Genomic DNA, 16,450 nt, shown 5'->3' with positions numbered 1-16,450 from the left:
AGGCAAGGCTGGGCTCTCCCCCATGGGGAGTCAGGAACAGGAACCAGCAACTGAGGTAAGGATCAGATCTGGAGATGGTAACAAGGGTCAGCCACAGCCTGGTGAGCTCCCAGCAAGTCCATAGGGATGAGCCAGATCGGCAGTGAAGGCAGGGAGTCAGTCTGTGTGTCAGGCTGAGCAATGTAGGGGTGAGGCCCTCGGCGTGAAAGCAGCTCCCAAAGAAAGGAGAGGGACCCCCTGTGCTGAGGCTTCCTGGCCTGTCCACATACCCCAACATGTATCAGCCAGCTGGCCTTGGATGGAGGCAGCAAACCCCCCTGCAAGGGCAGGGAAAGCACTCAGGGTCCTGCCAGTAGAGAAATGACACTGTGTGCTCAGTTTGAATCTTGCACACCGAATATTCAGGAGATGAGTGACTAATGTTCTGCAGAGCAGAAAGCTTACTGTTATTAAGGCTGTGCATGACAGATACTTGAGAAATTGTTTTGAGCCAGAAAGTTTCAAGCAATTCATAAACTGATTGCAAAAAGTTATCAAAGGCAAAAGATGCTTCATAATGCATCCAGTAAGTTGTTATTAATTAATCTCCTGCTGTAGCAAATTACAAATTTGCACATGCCTGGGGCACATGCCTGATTTTAGTGCCTCTGAAATTGCTTTGATACCTAAAACTAGATCTACTAGTATACTTCTGCTTATTGATACCCGGTTTAATGAATTTGAGGGTAAGAAATGCTCTCAATTAAAAGCATTAGTGGCTGTACCTTCAAGGCTTGTTGTCTGCATTATTATTTAGTTATTTCTCTTCCTAAGTATCAGGCACAATACCTTTGTGTTATTTTGGATAATTTCCCACCAGTATGTGGCTTCCAACTTGAAGTTACATCTGACTGACTGCGAAGCCTGTATGGATAGCTTGTCTTAGATATTCTAAACCAGTGCAGTTTTTATATCCTCAGTTTTGTCTGTTACATGATATCATGTGACCTTGTAGTGGAAAAAAATTTTAAAAAAGAGGAAAAACAACCCTAGCAATAAATGAGGAAGTTTGGGAAGAAAGATTCAAAGTAGACTAACTTTCTGAATAGTGGGCAGGGCTTTTTATCTAGCCTTGAATCTCCTGAGCACACAGTCCCGTGCTCAAGCCTACTGATGTCGATAGAACTAAGCGCCGACATACTGAAAACTAAGCTCATACTGAGGCTTTATCAGGTATATATATTGCATGTACCCATCTTTATAAACCCATCATCTTCTGCATCTCCTGGACATGAATGGGAGTTATATGAATAAGAGAAAGATGAGTCCTCTCATACAAAATCCTATAGGGTTACTGTGTTTCTGTTCAGTTTACACTGAGGTAAGTCATTAAGTCCTTGATTTACACCAGTGTGAATGTAGATTTTTCCATTATAAAAGTCAGTTGGGAAGATACCTCATTAAAATCAATGCAATTGCACATGTGCAAAACCTGTCTGATTATATGGATGCTTTCATTTCATGGAGCATTGCCTTTTAAATGGGCTCTGATGATTTATAGTAACCAGGGATCTCCATAACATTTGAACTGAACTGAAAATTCATTCTCTCTTCTTCATACATGATCCTCCTGTTGGTACTTTATTAGAGTTTTAGGTAGATATGCAAAGTTAGATTATGTCATTTTAGGGAATATTATTGTTTAGTCATTTTACAGAGATTTGAATATCATTTTAGTATATACGCTAGCTGAAATACGAAAATAAAGTATATAGGACAAAGAGCCTTATTTTCAGTAGCCAAAGTTACTGAATGTATTGTTGAGTGTAAGAGGTTTTCAGATTATTGGACACTCAGGTTCATCGCCCAATCCATGATGAGGGATTTTAGTAATCATTGTCATGAATGTATTTATTCAGTGAGATTTTTTGGTGCTTCACTGTCTTGTTAAACTTCTACTCTTAAACCACCTTTTCTACTTTTTGGTATTTGGTATGGTATTTCTACTTCAGGATTGTTTAGTCCAATTTCTGTAGTTTTTCCCTCATTTGAGCCACCAAAGTTTCCATCTTGAAGAAACTGCAACTCCCAAATATTTGAAAAATAATTCTGCTTGTTTGACTTTCTTATTAGCTGCTTAGCCTATGCTCTTATTTTTTAATGATCACATGGATAAATCTAGATTTTTAGTTTCTTGAACTGTAAAAATGCTAGTTAAAATTTGCAGAATTTCCTGTCTAAATGGTAATATGCCAGAATTTCACATGATGAAAAATAAATCCCTGAGATGGTATTGTAGCATATTAAAGTTACTTGCATTAGTCCAGGAACAGTCTAACAGGTGCTTGAAAGTGTGCTGAGTGTAGTAATTTCAATAGCATAACTAAACATTTAGTGACTTGATCATAGAGATATGCACTTGCCAAAGGGAGACTTTATTGCAAGAAGTCGTATTCAAAGGGACTATTTATGGCAGTAAGCAAGCGCTATGCTCAGCAAAGCACATAGGATCAGGAAATTAGGAAAAGTGGGTTTTCTGCAAATATGGGAGGTGAGTCCCAACAGCACAGCTGGGGGAGAAAAAAGAAAATATCTGAAGCCATAAGAGAAAGTCTCTTTTCTCAGTAAAGAAAAGATATATACTGAATAAATCTCAGAAAAACTGGCACCATGGCAATAGAGAAATACCATTTCCGTGTTACATCAGTTGTATCCCAGTTTTGGTCGTCTGAAAACTACTAACAGATTTAGTAAGAGACAGTTAGAAATCTAAGAAAAATTCTCTGTGAGATGTAGAAAGGAGAGAGAGAATGAATGGCACTATCAAGACAGACATGATAAAATATACTGAAGCCACAGCCATGGAATTTTTGCTTTCGTTTGTTCCCAGACCTATAGCTGGAAGAAAATTTGCAAATTCCTTGGCTTCGCAGCTGCATCTTTCAATTGGAAGAAGGTGGAAATGCATTTACAGTAATCAGTCAGATACTTGTGATGGTTCAGCTGCATTACTGACAGCATGGTACAGCATTGACCATGTTTAGCACTGGTGTAAATAGGTTGCCCCCTTTCCATCTGTGCTGCAGTTCTGTGTTTCTTTATAGAAGCGCCCTGTGAATGTCATGATGGCATGCTCTTGGCATCAGAAGGCTTCTGCAGATGGAGCAGGAGAATGCTTTATGACTTGTGATGTAGCATGACATATTTGTCGATGACCTTCTTCTGTAACCCCTCTGTTCTCATCTCCCTTTTTCTTTCTGTTCCAATTACTTTGAGCAGCCTCAAGAAAAAAATACCAAACCACCAAAATGAGTAAGTCCCCTATGAAGTCATGAAATGTTTCCTCTTAAACAATGTCATTTCATGCTTCTACATCTTAAACTCTGACCATTTTTTCCAGTGGGGAAAATGTCAAGTTTAAGTGTCAATACCACTCATTACTAACCATTAGTATCTGAGTGAGAAGTAGTTACTAATACATTCCAACTCAATTTGCAGTGTGTGTTTGGAGAAAGTACCAGAACCATTAACTTTTCCACTTCTAAGGCGTTTTCCATGAACAGTTTATTATTTCTAATTATACATCTTGAAAAAGAAAAAGACTATAATGTCATTACTGCTCAGTTTGCTGACATGCTGCTATTTACCAACAGACTGGTGCATCAAGATGGAAGCCTGCCTGACATAACTATGATGAATTTAACAGCCAGCAGAGAAAAGGAAGAGGATAAAATGCTGGAGGAGGCTGGTGAGAAAAGAATGGAAGAGCCAGAGGGGGAGGGAGAGAAAGGAAGGGTTGAAAAAGGAAAAGAAGAAGAAAAGGAAGATGAGGACAAGGAAGATGATGATGATGAAGACAATGAATCAGAGGAAGAAGAAACTACAGGTAAGCTCTGCAGATTGCAAATTTTGCCTTCCTCAGCCTTAGTTAACAGTGGCAACAGATGGTTCATTCTTGGTCATCCCTGCTCACTTCAATCATCAGATTTTCCTTCTAATTTTACATACAGTCTTTGGCAAAAGAGCCTGAACTGAGCAGATGGCTACTTGTCAATTATTCAACAAGCTACAGTCTCTTCTAGGGAAAAATCATACTGTTTCTGTAGGATGCTGAGAGGATGAAAACAAAAGAAACCCCACCTCTTTCTTCTGGGTGGTCTGGGTTGGATTAATAGGAGGTTACCCCAAATCCTAAGAACTCCTTTAGAGTGAAATCTCTTTATAATAAAGAAAATACACATACATATTTAATCTCTGATACTGCATGCTTTCAAGGCACTCCACTCCAGAAGTCCCAATGGCTTTGCTTCATTATTCATGTGCACATTAGTGTCATATCTTTCACTTCTGAATATGGAATGTGTAATTGATGCCAGATGAACATAAAAATGCTTAAGGGCAGACATGGGTAAGGCTGATGTTGTCATCCTTGATAATGCTAGGATGAACTCCTAACATGAATTATTTCCGTAACTCAGTTTGGAATATGAGCCATGAGTGAAAACCAGGGAAGGGCATTTAACACCCAAGGAAGCTGTATTGTCTGGAAATGTCTGCCTTACCACAGATTTAGTTGCTCATGCCAATATTCACAGGACTGTGACACATAAATAGGGACAGGGTCTTTATCAAGGCAAAAGGGCAACTCATCTGGCTTAGCTGCCCCAGGAGAGCTGAGCTGAAACTATTTGTCTTTCCTGGCTGGGACGTCTTCCCTCACAGAGGTGTTCATGGGCCATGGAAACCTTTCTTGGCCAGCTCTCATGCGGTCTATGAGGAGTGATGAGTTTGTTGCACTCTGGCCGTCCCTACATGCTGGAAAGGCTTGGGGACAGAGGCCAGCTGTTGGAGGTTACCCTGTGCAGTGACACATGCAAGCAGGGAAGTGGGGAGCTGCAGCCCTCTCCCTGGGCCCCCTTCTGCACCGCAGCGAGTGGGGCTTGGCAATAGCATGAGGTGCTGCTTGCCATGTGTGATCCGTCTTTAAGCTGTACATGCATTTATTTCTACCAAAGAGTTATATCATTTTTATTTAGCCATATGGCTGGAGTTTTAACATTATTTTAACATGTTCATGTGTGCAGACTTTATTACACAGTGATGTACAATTTTTCAATGGATGTGACAAGGCTTATATTTTATCTCCTGTCCATGTAGTGCCTGGACATGCTAGACAGAGCTTGCTACAGTACCTTACCTGCTCTGTTCCACTCACCTGTCTGGATATACCTTGCATGGTGGTAACACTGCAAATTAAAATAAGTGCAATGAAAGAATGAGTGAGGACATGTAATTCTATAAATAAAGACTTTCTGAAAATACATTCATTGTGCTTATAACAGCACACATGAAGGATTAGAATTCTATAGCTTAATTAATTTTTCAAATTTAATTATTTAGTCATGGCATTTACATCACTTAGCATTTTTATTAGCATTTTCTAAGTTGTGGTTGGAGAAAAAGGACAGAAGAAAAAAAATAATTGGACTTTGCTTGTCAAGAATTCCAAAAGTCAGCTTTTTCAGACGAGTGTGCGTGTGTTTTTTCACACAAATATGCACAGAATAACCGTCTCAGTTTGCTTTATATATAAAATAACCAGATAAGCTGAAATAACTACATACAGAAGCTGGTAAATCCTTTGTATTTTTACAGCTTAAACAGTGATGTGTTTTGGTGTCATTTACAAATGTTTCCATCTCTGGTGTTAACTGTAAGAATGTTCTCACAGCATGCAAAATCCTTCCTAATCTCCAAAATGCTTCTGAAACCTCTAATACAGTGTGAAGACTTTATACTGATATATACCAGCCTGGAGAAACAGTTTTATGCCAGCCCACAAACAAATATGGCACTTAGAGAGCACTATTCAGCATATGTATTGTCATATATACTCATATATAATAGATGTTGCCACATGCTTGCTCACTGGGGTATTGTTTGGGAGGATGGCTTTTTTAGCAAAATACTGTCTGTGAAAGGATACATTCACCCAGCTTCAGGATCTTACCTTGCTAAAGCTCCCTTTTCAACTGAGAGAAATATTCAACTGGACTGCAATTTGCCTTGCCTGTTTTAGATGTCTGTTCTGGGATGGCACAAGTCACACTCTAGGTGGGTGTGCTGTTTGCAAGGCAGTTTAGATAACTCTGACATATGAAGACATCTATAGTATAGCTGTCTAAACCCATGTGACAAGAATCCTGCTCCTAGTGTGCATGGATCTCTTCCAGGTTGGCTGAAAAGCTTTCTGAATAGCAGTAGTCTGTGCTTTCTGAAAACAGACTGGGCCCATAGCTTCCAAACATCAAACAAAGTACTATTCTTTCTGAGCTGGATAAGGGCCAGGGCTGGAGCATCTCAGATCTAGTCCCTGGATGGGATCCCTAAGCTTAGGTCCAAAGATACTGGAGGAAAATGGAGCCCAAGAAGGGCTCTGCTAGAAAGGAATAAAAGCAGAATTGGCAAAGGAAGCCACCACCACCACCACTTTTGAAGTGGGGAATCCTTTCAGTGAATGTGGGTCAGAAGGGAGAGCACCACAGCTAAGTGCAGACAACCCCATTTTGTCTTTGTTAACCACTGAGCCATACCTTTAACCTCCCTCTTGTCTTACTCTAAGGCCTAGAAGAAGTAGAAAGTTCATTGTTGTCTAGTGGAGCATTCCTTTTTACAGACACCTTCTGTTTTTCTCCTCCCAATGGTTCTGCTTGAACATCTCTGCAGACTTAAGGAACAAGTGGCATCTGGTGATCGACCGCCTTACCGTGCTGTTTTTGAAATTTCTGGAGTATTTTCATAAGATGCAAGTCTTTGTGTGGTGGCTGTTGGAGCTGCACATCATCAAAATCGTTTCCTCTTACATCATCTGGGTCACAGTGAAAGAGGCAAGTAAACAGCCACTGTCAAAATCTTACCCATGGTGGAGGCTTGTCAGCATCTGCTGTGCAGATGCACACGCGAGTGTAGGGAGATGCCTTCCTCATGTCAGAACTCACTGAAATTGTGGGATCCAGCTGGGCTTGTCAGCTGCTGGGGACCTGCCTTGTCATCTTCCACAGTGATATTCTATCTGCCTAGATATCCTCAGCCCTCCCCTTTTCTCCAGATTTTAAGGTTTTATTAGGCTAATTTTTTGGACTCAAGAGACATAGTCCCTCCCCTGCTCAAGCTGGCTGTGGGCATCATCCAGGGATGGAGGGTGTAGAAAAGGGTTGGGAAGGAACGTCTAGGAAAATTACTTAAACTGGGTCTGGTGCTGAAGAAACAGGAACGTGGAACTATGCCTAAAGAAAAAGGGAGCAACACCTTTAGCTGCGCCTTTGGTATGGGCAGTGTGAGTTCTCTACCTGACATAGCCACTCCTTGAACAGCGTAGTAGGACAGGATTCACTAAAAAACAAGATAAAAAAATCCTTTTTCTCAGTCTTTGGGGGGAAAAAGGTCAAGAGCATGAAGGTGGGTTCCACAGACCCACATGGATCTCTATCATCTCTTCTTTGTTTCATGTGTACTAAAGCAGCAGAACCAGCATGTGGTCCTTCATATTTCATGTCTGTCTGTAGGGTGGGTATGCAGTTTTGTGGGTCTAATAGTATTAATATTTTGTAGGAGATAATGTTCTTCCTAAAATGGCTATTAAGTTTTTCCGTCTTCACTTACCACTTTGCATCTGTGTTATTGTGAATATTGTTGTAATTTTTTTTCAGTATTTTCCTCACAGTTTCTCTATGTCCTTTTCTTTTGAATGATTTTTTTTTAATTACTATGGAAAAGGTCAGACTTTCTCAGTTCTCTTGTTACTCCATGTAATTTCCATCCTGTTTTTGTGTTTTCAGGTGTCTCTGTTTAACTTTGTGTTTTTAATTGCCTGGGCTCTTGCTTTGCCATATGCTCAGTTTCGCCCATTGGCATCAAGTATCTGCACTGTTTGGACATGTGTGATTATTGTCTGCAAAATGTTGTACCAGCTCACATCTATTGATCCCAGCACTTTTTCCAGTAACTGTACATTGGTGAGTACAAATGCATATTAAAAAGGTTTGACTGCTGCCTTCTTCAATGAAGAGGAGCAAAGGGAAGCATATCAAGTACTGAAAACTATAGTTCACCTGATGTATTATTGTTGGTTATCATTCCCTCCCCAAGCAGCCTTAAACTCATTTTTTATAAACTGTTGCGTTTTCTTTTTAGCCAGGAGAGAATGAAACTAAGGTCAATTTAGAAGAACTCAAAACCTCAGTCCTCTACAGTGGGCCAGTGGATCCTGCAGAGTGGGTTGGATTGAGGAAGTCTTATCCTCTGCTTGTGTACTTAAGGGTAACTTCTTTAATTATCTATATTGAGATATTTTCTTACTTGTGATGAAATTAGCAATGCCTTTGGAATAAATCATCTGCCACACAAAAAAATGTAATACAAACCATTGATAATAGGGAAGTACAGAGGGGAAGAGACCACAGAAAGCCGTATCTGTTACACAGGACATTTCCAGAAGGGATTCAGTACCAATTAAGATAATCTGCATGTACAAGTATGGCTTTCTGACTCTGCCATCTGTTAAAAGCACTCTAAGAAATGTGATATTTAAGAACTCTAAGTAATTAAGAGGTACATAGCTTTCAGGTACCAAAGGACTGATGGGTCTAATTGGAGTAATTGCCTTGAATGATAGTATATGCTATAAGCAGTTAGTTTTTTTAAGTGCTTATTCCTTAGCCACAGCTTAGAAAATATAATGAGTTAAGGGAATAATTCATTCAGACACGAGTAAATGGATGTCTTTTGTTTTTCTTCTTGTTTTTGGTCGATGCCTGTGAGCAGTATTTTATTATTCCTGTCTTGATTAAAAAACCCTACTTACAGTAAAAATGTGCCAACTCCCAGGGGAAACCTTGCATGTCTCTTCTTAATTTAAAGAATCTCCAAAATTTTGTATACACAGTTTAAGGTTGTCAGAAATTTGTTGACTGAACAACAGCAAGTTTTGATCTGACTAGATTTATTCCTCATTTCTTCCCTGAGAGCTTACCTCTGTGTGCTTTGTTTGTGTAGGGAAGACCTGCCAAGCTCTGGCGGTGAACATATCAGGCCCTGGTAGTGCCTCTGCCTCTCACTCCCTTAGCCATGCACCTCCCACAGTTAAGAATGTATATGGGGAAAAGCAATTACTGACCCAAGAGTTCTGTATGGAGAGTGAAGTTACCTAGTGGTGTCTGGCTTGATGCTAGGAGCTTTACAGCTATAAAGAGATAATACTTTGGGATTAGAAATTATTCTAGAAGGTTTTTCATTGAGTTAGCAAATAAAATATCTCCTCTGCATAGAGGAGTTCAGTTCAGTGCTAGACCTGAAGGTCCCAAGCTTCAAGTCTTGGTGTGTTTCTGTTATGCACCTTTAATAACAGACATTCAAAATGTCTGCAGTGTTGAAGTGAGGAACCTGTCTATGATGGATTGTGTAAAACACTCCCCAACAAGAACAGGAAGCCCAGCAACAGCAAGCAAAAATTACTTCTTATCAAAAAAACCCCAAAACTCAAACAAAAAAAAACCAGTGGCACCTGTCTCAGGACATTCTTGTCCAAAATATTTCTAAGTGAACAGAGATCTAGAGATTACCTCTTCACCTTCAGTTATGGCTTCGTTGAGGGACTTTCTGTGAGCTGATCTTTTTAACCGACTTTTAGAGATGGTTAATAGCTCTCTTCCATTGAGCAGAGAGCAGATCTCCCTCCCGAGAAAAAAAAATCATTTCAGAGCTGCATCCCAGTCAATCTGACTTTGGGACAGAAGGAGCTGTGCCTGAGTGAAGACTGGCAGATAGACTGTTCAGTTAAAAGAGTATCCAGGATCTATTTGCACTACCCAGCATCCTTGCTGTTTTAGGAAGTTAGTGCTTGCCAGCTGAACCCCTGCAGATGACTTTGTGTATGCTTGTATCCTCTGTCTCCTGCAAAGCAAAGCATGATATCTTAAGAGAAGCTATGAAACATGAGAGGGCACATGGATGGGTCAATGCATTTTCCCTCCCCTTCCTTTCCACAACTAGTGTTCATTATAGTATTTTTTAATGAATGTCTTTGAATGTGTCTTCTGAATGTCAGTATGTTTCGTCAAAATCCAAGAAGTGGTCGGAACCTTACTTTGTTTCAATGATAGTAGCTGCGAATAGGTGCCAGTGCATCCTGGAGTGCGGAAGCACTCAGTGGTAACACCATTTGAATGTTCATGGGTTTATGCTTATCAGAAAATTTTATGTCTTCTTGTGGTTTTGATTTTTATTTAATATTCTTCTGATTGTGTCTCCCATAGAATAACTTACTGATGCTGGCTATTCTGGCTTTTGAAGTTACAATCTACCGTCATCAAGAGTACTACAGATGTCGAAATAACCTTACTGCACCTGTGACTAAAACCATTTTCCATGATATTACGAGAGCACATCTGGATGATGGACTGGTAAACTGTGTCAAGTATTTCATAAACTATTTCTTCTACAAATTTGGTTTGGAGGTAAATCACTCTATATTAATTTTCTTTAGACTATCATTCCAAACCTTTTGATTGTGTTATTTTTGAATACTAGCTTGAACTATGTTTGACAGCTGGATGCTTCTTAGTCATCACTCATGTTAGACCTTGCCACAGTTGCTATCTATCTGCTGGTAGTGGTTTTCCTCTTGCTTTTCTTTGTATATCTTATTTACAACTCAACAAAAGGGATAACAGGTGGGACAAGGGACAGAATTGAGGCATACCCTCTCATGCACACACACACAGAGGGAACCTGGGACTGCAGGAGCAGAAGAAGAAAGCAGGGGCTAGCAGGCCATTGTCTCTATTTAAACATTTCTAAGCCTCTTTTGCCTCTGGCTGCACAAGTGCATACCTCTTTTTTATACTTGTTACTATAGCTGTTAGCAATCTGCAGGAGCAGGAGCTCTAGCGAAGGTTATTGCTGCTTTGTGCCACTAGTGTAAGACAAAGTTCTTTCTCCAAAGAACTTTTCAGTAGACAAGAAACACAGAGAGAATTAGGAGAGGCAGGTACAAAGGAGTGAAGGGATTTTTCTGAAGATCCATGATGTATCCTAAATATCTGGTAGGTGTCTTATTTAGTAGAAGATCTGCTTGTCTGTTTGCCAGCAGCAGTAGCCCAGACTGCTGGGGTTTAGGCTCATCTAATGTATTCCTTCTATCTGCTTCACGCAATCCAGCAGCAAAACATCAGAACTGAACCTGCCTTGAAGACAAGCTATTGCTGAACAAGTGCCACAAAAAAAAAGGAAAAGCTTCATCTCTGTTCCCTTACCTCATCTGTTCATTCACAGACACATGAAATGTTCTTTCAAAAATGTTTGTAGAAATAGTGATTTTTCACAAATTTCTATGGCTCTCTGAAGAAGGCAACTCCTAGGCTAATGCATCCCAAATCTAATCATAATGATGCTCGTGACCTATCTATTAAGCACTACCACCCCTTGCTACTGATAAACAGAGTAAACTGTTCACAGCCACTCTGAGGATTAAGAATGAGTGAAAATTAAAATTAATCAGCAAGCTATTTCCTTCGGGAAATAAATTTAACCTCATCCTAATCTGAGGAGAGAGAAAATCGAAATAGTGAAGTGCACTGAATAAATGATTCGCTATGAATTATTCACTAAGTTTGAAAACATGCTTCACGGCTCTGAGTGACGGGACTACTTTAAGTGGAGCCAGAGAACAGAAATGCTCTGGGATACAGAGCCTTTAGAATAATGGAGAACTAAAGCTGCCTTACAGGAATTGACTGGATTTGTCTGTAGCCAATAGAAGTTGTATGGTCTAAATCCCTTTTCTTTTTGTCTGGTTCCCACATGAGGATACACTTTAGTTGTTGCTGTTCTTAATAGTTCCTCTTCTTTTTCACATCTGTAAGTGTTATCAAAATATATGGCTGTGTAATATGTGCTTTGCTTGGCAACAATTAAACATTTCGCATATAGGCTACTGTGACAACGCTCTTTCCATTCTGTATCTTTAGATATCACATAATGGAAACCTGCTTTAGCGCTGTATTCACATAGCTGACGCTCATAGAAGAGTATCAAAAATGTGGGGTCTTGGGGTGAGGTGGGGGAGGTTGCTGTTGGAGAGATACAAACAGTTTTAGCGTGTTGGTTTGCACAGGGTTCCTGCAGTCAGCCCCAGCATGTGTCCAAACGTTCTGTCGGGATCCAGAATAGTTTATCATTGCTGCATTGACTAGGCATCAGGTTGCAAATGTTGCTTATGTTTCTTTACTTCTTTTCCAGACCTGTTTTCTTCTATCAGTGAATGTAATTGGTCAACGAATGGATTTTTATGCCATGATTCATGCCTTCTGGCTAATTGCTGTATTGTATCGACGTAGAAGAAAAGCTATTGCAGAGATCTGGCCAAAATACTGCTGTTTTCTGGCATGCATCATTACATTCCAGTACTTCCTTTGCATTGGCATTCCACCTGCTCCTTGTAAAGGTGGGGACACTTACCCTTGTTGGACAATTACTGCTGCTTGGTTTTACAGAAAAGTGCTGGAAAATTGATAAGTATTCAGAAGAAAAGGATGAAATAATTGTTATAAAGTACTGATTGCATTTTTGCGTGCTTCTGTCATGCAGACTATCCATGGAGAAGTGGTAATGCCAACTTCAACTCCAACATCATAAAGTGGTTATACTTTCCAGACTTCATTGTGAGACCAAACCCTGTCTTCCTTGTCTGTAAGTATTTTAGCACATAGTTGTGAAGTGTTTACATGTCCTTTGCTTAAAACATCTGTACAGTGTAATTTGAAGCCAGCCTTTTATTTACTCTTCAGTAGCAAGCTGACGTATTCTGTGGGAGATTGAATACTAAGTGTGGCTTTGTATGTAGTAGAAAAATTCAAAGAATTAGCAATTTCTGCGTCTGTTTTTCTGTATACCATTTTTAAAGAAGTGGCATCAAAAAGTATGAATTATTTCCCCTTTTCTAGTTTATTTCTCAATAAAAATCATAGAAGATGACAGGTAAAAAACCTAAATACATTAATAAATTTCAGATTGGTGTTAAATGCATTGAAAATAGCACAGTCTTGGAGGTTGGGAAGTGTGGGAAAACAGTCTGGTAACTACATTATAATATATCACCACCACTCCCTACACCTAAGTTAGTGACTGAATTTTTCCTTGCAACCACTGCTTTCTCCTAGATGATTTCATGTTGCTGCTGTGTGCATCCTTACAAAGGCAGACATTTGAGGATGAAAATAAAGCTGCAGTACGAATCATGGCTGGAGACAATGTGGAAATTTGCATGAATCTTGACGCAGCATCTTTTAGCCAGCATAATCCTGTTCCTGACTTCATTCACTGCCGGTAAGAACTGAATCTTAAACACTTGGAAAATACAGTGCTTCCTTTTTGTAAAGTTCTCTAGTGTGAAAGTAACTCTCACAGCTTCCAGTTTTACTTGGAATTTATATTCATGTATGTTCCCATCTCATAACATACCTTTTACTGCTGTGTGAGACAGCAGATAGTTAGCTTCTGGGTAATCAGCTTCTGGTTTAGAAAAGGGCAGATGAAAACAAGTCTTCCTAACAGTGCTGATTGTTTTAAGTGCTCCCCAGAGGGATGTTCAGTGATAAATTTGCCTGAAAGCATGTATTCCCTCCATGAACACCCTGTGGGGCAGCGTTTATGATGGACTTCAGCACTCTGGTGGCTTCCTCCAAAACACAGGCATGTTAGCAAGAATCCATTGTAGTCTGAATTTGCCCATGTACGTGTTTAATCCCACAAAGTCATCAGTCATGTCCTGCTGAGTTGTTGTCTAAGTACAATCAAAATAATACTCTTAATATAAGAGACTGTCCTTTGTGTATTTCATCTAGGCATAAGAACCTTAAAAGTGTCTTGGAAGGATAACTGGCGTGTCTTCCTGTTTCTCAACATCACATGTAAGGTTGTTTAAGAAGGTGAATAATGTAAAAAGGAGGCAGAGCCTGAGACAGTCTGTTCTGGATGGTCTTCAACAATGGAGCCATTCCTATGTGATCGTTTCAGCAAACACAGATTAGCTCAGCTCTTCTGAGTTGTGCTCAGCATACTCTTAATTGAAGTTGTCTCTGAAAGTTTGATGCAGTATTAGAAGAATAAATGGGAAGAGTAAGATTTCTTAGCTATTGTGTTTCGTCAGACTAGGTGTTTGTTTTGTGAATGCATGTTACCAACAGATATCTGTGTGTGAAAGGAATTAAAAAAAATTGAACTAATGTCTAGCAAAATCTCCCTTTTGCTGATAAACTTTTATTTCTTTTACCAGAGAAGTGCTATCACCAGAAGCCCTTCTCAAGATCTTTAAGATGATCCTGTTAGAAAGGGTGGCCAAATCTATCTTGAAATAGCTTTAAAGAGGAGACCATTGAAACACATTCAATTGGCTCATTTGTTCAGATGTTTATAGTTACTCCTGGGTGAAGGGTCAACAGTTCTCCCCCTTGAGTATTTCCAGTCTACACAGTGCACCCAGTGCTCTAAATCCAGTAACATAAGCAGAAAGAGGGAGGTCATAATCTCTCTTCAAAATGCTCCACCCAGTCGGGATGCTTTCCAAAAGACATCTGCCAAATAGAGCTTGGTTGAGAGGAACGTGTAGGGGGGATTGCCTGAGGTTTTTTTCTTGCTGCTGTGGTGGTGTCCATCTTAGAAAAAGCTAATACAGCAGTTGCATAAGGCACACTGATGTGATTGGTCACTGGCAAAGACCATCACTGGTCACATGGTTGCTGGCAGAAAGAAAAGATCGAATTTTCCCCCCCTAGTCCAGAAAAAAAAATCATTGTGAAAAAAACTCATTAATGATGAGAATATGTTTTAAGGCTATCTTCAGAAGGGGAAAAGAGGCAAGAAAATGACTGCTTTTTAAACAGCCTCTTTTGGCATCTTTTCAAAGTTCCCTGGAATCTGATAGGTATTTCTGGTCGTCTGTAGAAGATATTCCCAAATGGCCAAGCATGAAAAGTTTGAAGCACAGAGGATGTTCTTTGAAGATTTTGGATGGGATTCAGAGTCAGGTTTATAATGGAAAGCAAAGTCCAAGCTGAACTGGCCTGCTGCCTCTCCACAATCCTTTGGGTTAAGTTCTGTTTTGGTTCATATGCATGGTATGCATCAGCTTGAAGTCATTGGTGGCATCACATCCATTCAAACACACTGCTTGGCATGTGCTGACAAAATAGACCTGTGTATAGATGATTAATGATATGCAACCATTTAGTTGGGAGTTTGCAACTTGTATTAAGCAGTAATATTGCTGGTCGAGAGTACTAAAAACCAGAAAATCAAAGAATCCCGTTAGTAGTGGTGAGCTGAATAAATAAACTGTGATCACTTTATACTAGTTCCAGCTAAATACAGAAATCTGTGCAACTATTTCATGTGATAGTTTTATGTTGTGTGAATAAGAAGTAGAATGAAAAGAACAAGGCAGAGAAAGAAACAGAACAGGGATGTTTTTGTTTGAAAAATCCACCAAATGAATAGAAAACCCATTAATTCAGGAACAGAGGAAATTCCTGTTTATGATATCCTTTCTCGTAGATGCTCGGGCAGGTGAGCTATAACTTCTGGTTTTTGTTTGTAGTGTTACCTTCCTGAATCTGTAATGAGAACATACTTGTAAAAAGGTGTATATAGGTATAAACAGGCCTTCCTTTAGTATGAACTGCATAATAGATCTTGTGTTCTTGATGGTATCTTTCCTTTCTTTGAGCCCTTAAGTATCTCCTTCAATGCTTTCACTACAATGCAGATTTTCCCAGGCTTTAGATGATGTTATTTTTGAGAGGTTGCACTGCACATATGCAATCTTAAATGCCTAATTTGCTTCAAAGAAGCACCAGAGAATAGATGACAGTCTCTTAAAGTGACTGAATCCTTTATTAGGGATTATAAATCTTTAAAAAGAAGGACTCTCAAGCTCCGGAGAATCCACCGAAGATATACCTCAGAAGAAAATGTATGTATCTGGCCTCCATCCAAGACAATTTGGAACTGAAAGGGCTTTATCTAAAAAAATTTCTTGCACTTTGCCATAGAAGTTTCAGAATGGTCTAAATATATAGTGACATGGACAAGAACGTGGTTCAAAGCTTATCCAAGCAAGTGAAATGAAAAATGGCATTTCTCCAGAAGTCAGTCAGAAAGAGCCAAACAAGTAAGTGAAGACAAGCTGGTTATGAATAAATTACAAAGCATAAAAAAAATGAGTGCTTAGTATTCATGTGTTTTCTGAGAAGCCTGATGTGTGTTTACTGCCATGTAAAAGAAATGGCAGTTGCAGACCGAAGCACCCTTTCTGAAGTGTCTCTTCCCTTGAGAAGATGCTAGTTGGTCACTGTTCTAGGAGGCATGGATAAAAAGCTTTTAACTGCAATATAAACAGTGGCAGAAAAAAGAACAT

General features: G+C 39.6%; 1 protein-coding gene across 1 annotated transcript in view; it reads left to right on the top strand.

The window, feature by feature from the left end:
* Positions 1 to 16,450, top strand: part of PIEZO2 (piezo type mechanosensitive ion channel component 2) — a 318,116-nt gene that overhangs the window by 237,863 nt on the left and 63,803 nt on the right. The window contains exons 19-27 of the mRNA XM_050891534.1: positions 3,259 to 3,291; positions 3,633 to 3,865; positions 6,706 to 6,866; positions 7,818 to 7,994; positions 8,173 to 8,298; positions 10,293 to 10,493; positions 12,277 to 12,481; positions 12,625 to 12,726; positions 13,197 to 13,362. Of these exons, the coding sequence (XP_050747491.1) occupies positions 3,259 to 3,291; positions 3,633 to 3,865; positions 6,706 to 6,866; positions 7,818 to 7,994; positions 8,173 to 8,298; positions 10,293 to 10,493; positions 12,277 to 12,481; positions 12,625 to 12,726; positions 13,197 to 13,362 (1,404 nt within the window). The remainder of the gene's footprint in view (positions 1 to 3,258; positions 3,292 to 3,632; positions 3,866 to 6,705; positions 6,867 to 7,817; positions 7,995 to 8,172; positions 8,299 to 10,292; positions 10,494 to 12,276; positions 12,482 to 12,624; positions 12,727 to 13,196; positions 13,363 to 16,450) is intronic.

The sequence above is a fragment of the Gymnogyps californianus genome, chromosome 2, assembly GCF_018139145.2.
Source record: "Gymnogyps californianus isolate 813 chromosome 2, ASM1813914v2, whole genome shotgun sequence".
Taxonomy (NCBI): Eukaryota; Metazoa; Chordata; class Aves; order Accipitriformes; family Cathartidae; genus Gymnogyps; species Gymnogyps californianus.
This window is presented reverse-complemented; position numbering and strand designations above follow the sequence as displayed.